This window comes from Bactrocera tryoni, unplaced genomic scaffold (assembly GCF_016617805.1).
Source record: "Bactrocera tryoni isolate S06 unplaced genomic scaffold, CSIRO_BtryS06_freeze2 scaffold_7, whole genome shotgun sequence".
Classification (NCBI taxonomy): domain Eukaryota; kingdom Metazoa; phylum Arthropoda; class Insecta; order Diptera; family Tephritidae; genus Bactrocera; species Bactrocera tryoni.
Genome location: NW_024396366.1, coordinates 6968603 through 6978083, shown reverse-complemented (window position 1 = coordinate 6978083; position 9481 = coordinate 6968603). Strand labels below are relative to the sequence as shown.

Sequence of the window (9481 nt, the reverse complement as noted above, 5' to 3'; positions counted from 1 at the left end):
TAACTCATATTCATCTCCTACAAAACACGTGGATATAAAAAGTAAATTTATTCGGCAGCATTTAGAAAGCGGCAAGATTAAATTGTTTCATATTCTAACGAACGAGCAGATGTTTTGACAAAAGCTATTGCTAAAGAAAATCATCTTAACATTTGTAAGTCACTTGGACTTTTTGAAAATTAAAAGAAAATTGTTTTCTTTGCTATTATTTAAAACACGAAACTATGTATCAAAATGTTTGCATGAAATGTAATCAACAAAAAGTTAATTTATAAATATTTATTATAAAAAGTGTCGTTCATGAAAAGTGTTGAAGTAAAGAAATACCGACCCTTAGTACTAATAAATGCAACTCTGTAATATCATAGGTTTATACTGAATTAACCCTCATCGAGACCCTCGGGTCTGGTCAGGCATATTTTGTTTTTAAATGTTATTTAAATATATTTAGAGTCTAGCAAACGACTTGCGCTTCCAGGTAGTTTTATAAAATTTTATTGTCTACAGAATTCAGAAAAAAATTCAAGGATATCGTATCGAAAAGGACGAAACAAGGATATATTATTACACCTTAGTGAACCAATAGTGCTTGGCTAGACCCCATATATTTTGTATGAAAATATATGAACTTTGGTATGTTTCTATCACTTCGCACGGTTGATTTATCTGTTTTCATGTTCGTTACATGCCCAAATTGGCTTGTACATATGTTTATCTAGGTCAAATACTTTAGCCGCTAAAGCGTTTTAAAAGGTTAAGAAAAAATGTAATTTTTCTTAAAATGTTACATTTTTTGTGAACGCTATTGCCACGTCAAGCGTGAACAAGGCAATCAATTTGATTTCAACCAAATCGAGAGGTAAGAAATTTCAAAAATGTATCTATATTGTATATATGAGCGTAAATACAACACGTATTTCCATACAAATGTATGTAAACACCACTTGGCCTAGCCAAGCGCCATTGGTCTCGACTAAGTGTATCAGACCGTTGGTCTCGACCAGGGGCCCTATTCTGTATCTCGATTCGAAAATGTATTCTATTCGAAATTCGTATCTACTTTATAATTATCCGAAAGTTGTACCACCCTGTGCCAGAGTAAATACGTACAATTTTCGTTTTTGCTTTCTTCAACTCAAAAGCTAACAAATATTTTATTCGAAAATTGGCTTGAAAATCCGAAAATCGAGTTAGAGAATATGAAAAATCCGAATTCGAGTAAATTGTTTTTCGAATCGAGTTACAGAATAGGCCCCCAGGGTTAATGAATAAATATATCCTCTCTCTTCCGGTTAAAAAAAATATATCACAACTCCAACATAAAGAAACTTAAAATTGTTAGGTAATTTTACAATTGTTACGCAAAGTGCAACTTCTCATATATGCGCGCGCTCTAATTTGTAAACATGGAGTGGTAAAGTACGTTGCTCTCAATTTCCTCTTCATGTTTGCCTTCAAAATAAGCACGCGCGAGTTAATACTTTAACCTTTAACCACAACCTTATCTTTCAGTAAACATTAAAGAAAAATCATCAAAATCATATTTACTAGTAAACAAATTCAAACTGCTATAACTACCACACTATTAATGACAGCGCGCTTAAATTTACACCAATAACAAATCATTCCATTGTTTACAAGCGTACAAAAACATTTTAGTCTGTGTCGTGTGAAAAAAAAGTTATACGTGATGGAATTTAAAACGTAATAGTGTGATTGCTATATATTTGGCTGGAAAATCACAAGCAGCAATTGTTCGCTCAGCTAAAACATCTCGAAGTGAACAAAATTTTTCTGTATCGCACTATAAATCGTTACAATGATACTGGCAGCATCGCAAAACGCCATGGAAATCATAAGAAAAACAGCAACATCCCTGAGATGATTCGGAAAGTGCGAAGGTCTCAACGGAAATCCACGTCGAAGCGGCAATCAAATGCATAAAGAGCTGAAATTTCGCAAAGTTCAATGCAACGACTGTTGAAAAATGAGCGCAAAGGTCAAGCCTTTACAAGTTCCAAAAAGGACACAATCTTACACCGCAGCAAAAAAGTTAGACTCGAAAGAGCGAAGGAGTTGTTACACTTTTGTACGAACGTGGCGAATTTCCGAACATTGTGTTTTCTGATGAGAAGAATTTCCTATTGAGCAATTCATAAACTCTCAAAATGACCGTGTTTACTTGACCGAACGCACGTACGAGAATTTAAGCCTACGAATGGCCACCCGAAGTAATTTCCCATCGCAAGTGATGGTATGGGCTGCCGTGACCGCTGATGGGCGCTTCCAGTCGTTTTCATCGAGCCTGGTGTCAAAGTAAATGCGACTTATTATCGTGAAAATATTTTTGAAGGTGCTTTAGAGCCGTGCAATACTGTAAACACTTTGCCGCGGAAAGAATGGACGTTCCAACAAGACTCGGCGCCGTCACATAAAGCGAGAATTAACCAAGAGTGGTTAAAAAATCATGTTCCACGCTTCATTTCGTCGACACAATGGCTTTCGAATTCACCAGACGCAAATCCGATGGACTTTTCCATCTGGTCCATTTCCAGAGAGCAAGGTGCGACTAAAAAATACACCAGTATGGATGCGCTCAAGAAAGCGATTAAAGACGTGAATGGGCCAAAAATACCACAAGCTCACATTCTGTGCAGCATGCAACCTGTTGTTTTTGACCGTTTGAGGGCCATAGTCAAGGCAAAAGGTATTTATATCGAGCCAAAGTGAATGGGATTCAAATTCTTTATTATTTTCATATATTTTTGTCATTGAACTCAATAAAAATATTATCAAACTAAAAAATTATAGTCGTTTGAATAGGTAACACTTCGAGTGGGTAAGTGTTTTTATTATCTAAATTTTTAATATATAGGGATAACTTTCAAAGTCTCACTTAATGTATCGGTAGCAAATTATTATGTAAAGTTTTTTTATTTCCATAAGCAAATCTGCAAACATACTTAGCAGTACGAACAGTCTTAAAGAGCCTTTGTAGCCTCCCAGAGATGAGCTTGCATAGACCGAATCATTTTAAGAACTTGGAATTATATTACTTTTACCGGGTGTATGTTGAATAACTCGTTGGAAAATAAAGTTTAGGGATATTATTGCTCATATAGGACCGATTATGCGGAACAAATACTTAAACTGGACCAACATTATGATCGTAGTATAAAATTTTCTTCGATCAATAAATGACAATGACAAATTTTCGAAAAATTTTGGCCCTAAAATTACTAGAAATTAAAATTTTATATTGCAAAAAAACGTCTAAAAACTGGTTGACGTCATTGCCAACCTCTGACATTAATAAATTTTTCCTGAATTACTTAAACACTTACTTACATAATTTGTGATGGAACTTTTCGGGAAATAAATTTAAATAATTTGTCTGAAAATAAGTTGCTCCAAAAGTTATAAGCGGCAACTGAGCAGCAGAACAAACTTTAGTATTGCTGAATCAATTGCCAAAAGCAGATATTTATTTATACACATTCGTGAACTGTAGGAAATTGTGCTATTTGATAAGGAATGTTGTCAAGTATTACTTAAGTAATTACATATAAGTGTATACCCTGCCCAGACTGAGGTGGCAGATTGCACAAACACATTGAAACATTTCTAGCTGTTCACCCACACGGTTAAATATTCTGAAATTTCAAATTAACTTGGAGAAAGCTTAAGTATAGAGAGAAAAACTATCGTCATTCGAAACATATTGCAATATTAACATGCTAAAATAGGAAAGGCGAATATGTATATGTATAAGGAGAAGAAAAAAGTGCATTTTCAGAAAACAAATTGGATTTTGAAGAGGTAAGTTCGTTCTTCGATAATTTTATATTTAATTTATTTTATATACATACATATGTACATATATAGAAAATGGTAAAGTAGACATGACCAATAAGATAGCGTTGTGGTTTGTATGCTGTTTATAAAACTAAAACTCTTAATATTACAGACAATTTGGAGCATTCCTAGATCATCATATTGAGGAGATTACAAATCAATTCAGGTGAGTAAGTTATAAAGTAATAGCTTTACAAAATAAAAGAAATGTAGTTCGATAATATATACTTATGTAACATTTAATGTATGCCTTATTCATCTTTTGGTGCTACAAAAAATATTATACTCTTGCAACATGTTGCTGTTAGCAGTGAAAACGTTATTGCCAATTTGGTTGAAGCCATCTTAACTGCTAAATCAAATGATCCGCGTACCAGCGTTACCTACTGTTTTAACAGTAGATTTGCTGTTTTCACATTGATGGACCATGTTTTCTGTTTCATTCCTATTTTCTACTGTTTTTCGCGTTCAGCGCCACCTAATACACTACTATGCAAACATTTTTTGATAACCACTACGCAATAAAACGCAATAACGAACCACTACGTAATAAAACGCATTGACACTAGATGGCAGTATCTTCTTTATATTTTTATGCACGGGGAAATCCCTATTTATGAATAACAGCTACACCGACCGTGTAGCCTACACGCCTATTGTATTGCGTAGGTATTGTTTTATAGTCACAAGTCACAACACCTTGAACAGTTTCTTTGAATTGCGGCGTCCATTTTGAAAAAATAATAATTACAAAGTTTTTGATAAAATGAGTAGTGATTCATCGACTGGAAAAAGTCCTCCTAAGAAGAAAAATGTGAAATATGAACAGAAATTCGTAAATCCGTGGTTAAAAGATGATAGGTTCAAAGGCTGGTTAAAGAAAAGCACTAAAGGTAAGACTTATTTCTTTTGTTCTGCGAATTGCGACAGAAAATGTGGTATACACGAACTGCTACGACACAAAGATTCAACCAAACACGCGAAGAATTGTTTGAAGTTACAAAAACAACAAAAACTGATATCAATGTTTACCTCAGCTTCCAACTCACAAGATACTAAAATTGCAGCTAAAGCGGGTGAAGTGAAAATGGCCTGCTTTATTGCTGAGCATAATCTGTCTTTTAACATAGCATCTCATTTGAATAAATTGATTTGCGCTGTATGTCCAGATTCGAAAATTGCCGAGCAATTATCTATAAGCCGCACAAAAGCTAGAGCTATTATTGTTATTGTAACTGGGCAGACAGCTGAAAAACATATAATAGAGATGTTACAGAACAATTGCTTTGCATTACTTGTTGACGAAAGCACAGATAAATCTACGATAAAACATTTAGCGCTTGTCGCTAGAATAGTAAAATTAGATTTCAGCGTTGAAGATAGATTTCTGACTTTAATACCAATCGTAGATGGTACAGCAACAGCGTTGTATGGCAAAATAGTAGAATATTTTGTTGAAAAAAATATTCCTTACAAATCAAACATGATAGGCTTTGCTTCTGATGGCGCTAACGTTATGTTTGGAGATAAACATTCATTGGTAACTTTGTTTAAAAATGACATACCTCACATTTTTACTATGAAGGGCATTTGTCATTCTTTTAACCTATGCGCATCATACGCATGTGAGAAATTGCCAAGGGGCGTGGAAGATTTCTGTAGAGACGTATATAATCATGTACAAAATTCACCGAAACGTATTGGAGATTTCAAAACATTTCAAGCATTCACAAATATTAAACCACACAAATTACTCCACCCTAGCCACACCAGATGGTTGTCGCTTATTGAGGTAGTAAATAGGTTTCTGGAACAATTACCAGCTATAAAATTGTATTTTCAAGCTGCAGTTCATGTAGATAGATTACTTAATCATATATATATCGGGTGATTTTTTAAGAGCTTGATAACTTTTTTTTAAAAAAAAACGCATAAAATTTGCAAAATCTCATCGGTTATTTATTTGAAACGTTAGATTGGTTCATGACATTTACTTTTTGAAGATAATTTCATTTAAATGTTGACCGCGGCTGAGTCTTAGGTGGTCCATTCGGAAAGTCCAATTTTGGGCAACTTTTTCGAGCATTTCGGCCGGAATAGCAGGAATTTCTTCGGAAATGTTGTCTTCCAAAGCTGGAATAGTTGCTGGCTTATTTCTGTAGACTTTAGACTTGACGTAGCCCCACAAAAAATAGTCTAAAGGCGTTAAATCGCATGATCTTGGTGGTTAACTTACGGGTCCATTTCTTGAGATGAATTGTTCTCCCGAAGTTTTCCCTCAAAATGGCCATAGAATCGCGAGCTGTGTGGCATGTAGCGCCATCTTGTTGAAACCACATGTCAACCAAGTTCAGTTCTTCATTTTGGCAACAAAAAGTTTGTTAGCATTGAACATGAGCTGATCGCCATTCACCGTAACGTTGCGTCCAACAGCATCTTTGAAAAAATAGGCTACATTCCACACAGCTAAGCGATTCTATGGCCATTTTGAGGGAAAACTTCGGAGAACAATTCATCTCAAGAAATGGACCCGTAAGTTGGCCACCAAGATCATGCGATTTAACGCCTTTAGACTATTTTTTTTGTGGGGGCTACGTCAAGTCTAAAGTCGCTACAGAAATACAACCAGCAACTATTCCAGCTTTAAGACAACATTTCCGAAGAAATTCCTGCTATTCCGGCCGAAATGCTTGAAAAAAGTTGCCTGCAAAATTGGACTTTCCGAATGGACCACCTAAGACTCAGCCGCGGTCAACATTTAAATGAAATTATCTTCAAAAAGTAAATGTCATGAACCAATCTAACGTTTCAAATAAAGAACCGATGAGATTTTGCAAATTTTATGCGTTTTTTTTTAAAAAAAAAGTTATCAAGCTCTTAAAAAATCACCCGATACATATATTTACCGATCTCAATAAAGAAATGCAATCCGAGACCCCGAAATTATATTTACTATACGACAAAATACTGACCGCATATACAACGATCTTGGAATGCTTTGTACAAGCTGAATATTTGAATCTCACTGAACGAGAAAAAAATGAAGCACAAAATATTTTACACGCAAAAGAAACTAAAATATTAAACCTTGACTTCTCGAGTGATCAGAAACATTTACCGATGCAACATATATACGTTGGTGGAATGGTGCCAAATTTGATCAGAAGAAAGAGAGAATTAGGAGAACTAGAGGAAGAACAGCTGAAAAATGTCTACTTAAAGTGTAAGGAGTTTTATATCGAGGCTGCAAAACAGATATTAAAAAGGTTTCCTTTTGACGACAAAGACCGTCAAACATTAAAATGTCTGAAGATGCTAAATCCTAAAGCAATTCTGGATTCTGAAATAAAAAAGAAATTCCCTTCTATTACAGATTTACATTATTTCTTCCCAAAGATTTGTCCAAATAATATAACGGAACTGGATAGAGAATGGCGAATGTTGAGAAATGTCGATTTTTCTTTCAACCAAAACAAAACTCCCGATATTATCGACTTTTGGAAACATGTACAAGAATTAAGAAATGGAGACGAACCTCAAACATTCCCTACATTGTGTGAATTGGTAAAGAAGCTTTTGCGCCTACCACATAGCAGCGCCGCCGTGGAAAGGTTATTTTCTGCTATAAATATTATAAAACCAAATTACGCAATAGAATATCGACTACAACTATTAAAGGAGTATTACACACTAAATCCGAAATAACTGATTGCTATTCATTCGAAGCCACAGAAAAGCACATGAAGAAATTCAACAAAAACATGTACATATGTATGATTTTAAAAATAAAAATGAGTGTGAAAATATTGAAGATGAGGCAATTGAAAATTAAACTGAAAAATAATTTTACTTTGATTTTTGTTTTATGTTGCTGTGATTATAAATATATCAATTGATGTGAGTTCTAGTAACTAAGAAAGTTGTTTATTATTTAATTATATGAGCAAAATTATGAAATCTGCCTTTTTTTCTTTACCTACCGCTTTCTACTGTTTTTTTTAGGCGAGTTGTGGTTTTTTAGTTTTTTGAGGTTGGCAACACTGGTGTGCACTATTTCAGTTCTCTGGTATGTATATATGTACATATGTGTTGTAAACAAAGTGGATTTGAAAAAAAAGCATTGCATCGCTGCAACTCTTTGATCCATTTTTTTTTTAAATGTTGAAAATAACTAATCAGTCCGGTTTTTTATAAATAAATACATTCATGACAAATACAAAATGATTTTTTATGGTTATTTATAGGGTGTATAATAGTTAAATAAATTGTTGAAATGACACGTAAAAAAATGGTTCTGAGGGATATCCGCGATTGCGATTTAAAAAAAAAAACTTCCATAGCGCGATAGAGAATAACGTTAAAATTTTCTCTCCAAATTGGAACGAGATATCTTCGAAATTTTGCCATTGAGAGTGGAAACCGGTTTGAAAAACACCATTCTGAAAAAAAGGCGAATGAGGCAGATGTTTCGCTTCGTTCTCAACTCTGTACGCTTTCTACAAGAAACGCTGTAGCGACCGTAATAATTTGAATTTTTAACGTTTAATGCTTTCCGAAACTAAGACGATTCCCTAAGGATATCAATAAAGATCCCGCAATTCGGCGTGGAACTAAAAATATTTTTCTGACTCATATCGTTTAAACGATAATAATACGCGCGTATAATCGCACTCTTTATTATACTCTCCCAACGTGCTGTAGCAGAGTAATTGTTTTGTTCACCTAACCGTTGTTTCCAACACCTAAAACAAAACAGGATATATGGTATACGCATGTACATATACAAAACGATCGGAATGCGAAAATTAATTGAATTCCGGGTGATTATCCGTTCGTTCGTCTGTCTGTGGAAGCGATAACTTGAGTAAACATTGAAATATCCTAATGAAACCTGTACGTGTCTTTCTTTGCACCCTAAGGAGGAGTACCAAAATGCCGTTAACATATAAAAGGCTACAACTAAGCTTCCAATTAAGATACAAAGCTGTAAATTAGTACAGGACATTGGAGGATGAATGGAAGCTGCACATATGGTTTTGTTTTGATTTCGTAACATTTGAAAAAACTTTATAAACTTATAAAGCCAGGTAGGTAAGAGTGCAGCTCTGTTGTCTTTCGGGCTCAATTAGCACTTGCTGTGCCATTCGTAGAACTTCTGTATCTGCTATCATGTTCCACCTTCTCTTTCAAACGATTTTGAGGTTTCGATGAAGCCACTTATGTCTGATATGCTTTTAGTAGAAATCCATTCAAGGTTTGGTGCTGCTGCCTTTGCCAACTTGTCTGCTTTTTCGTTGCCGAAAATGTTCCTGTGGCCGGGAACCCAGAGTTGGAGCTTGTCTTTAATTGTGCTTAGTGCTTTCTTGCAGTTGTGGACTATACTGGAATTTGTCATGGGTAAATATTGCTGCTTTACGTATAGTCTCGTGGTTTTCTAATAGAACTTCTTCCGCTTGGGAGATGCTAGCCGAGTTCGGTAGACGGATATAGAGAGAAATGTCTAGATCAACGGAAAATACCCCCGTATCTACTCCGCAGTCCATTTTGGACCCGTCGGTATAGACGGGTAAGATAAAGACTATCTTACTTCCTCCCCTATTGAGCCTCTTCTCCATTCTCGTCTAGA

At 34.9% G+C, this 9481-nt stretch overlaps 1 protein-coding gene across 1 annotated transcript in view; it reads left to right on the top strand.

Moving 5' to 3' along the window:
- Positions 1 to 4942: 4942 nt before the first annotated feature.
- LOC120781553 overlaps positions 4943 to 9481 on the top strand; it is a 12612-nt gene continuing 8073 nt past the window's right edge. The window contains exon 1 of the mRNA XM_040113785.1: positions 4943 to 5710. Coding sequence (XP_039969719.1) covers positions 4943 to 5710 — 768 coding nt within the window. The remainder of the gene's footprint in view (positions 5711 to 9481) is intronic.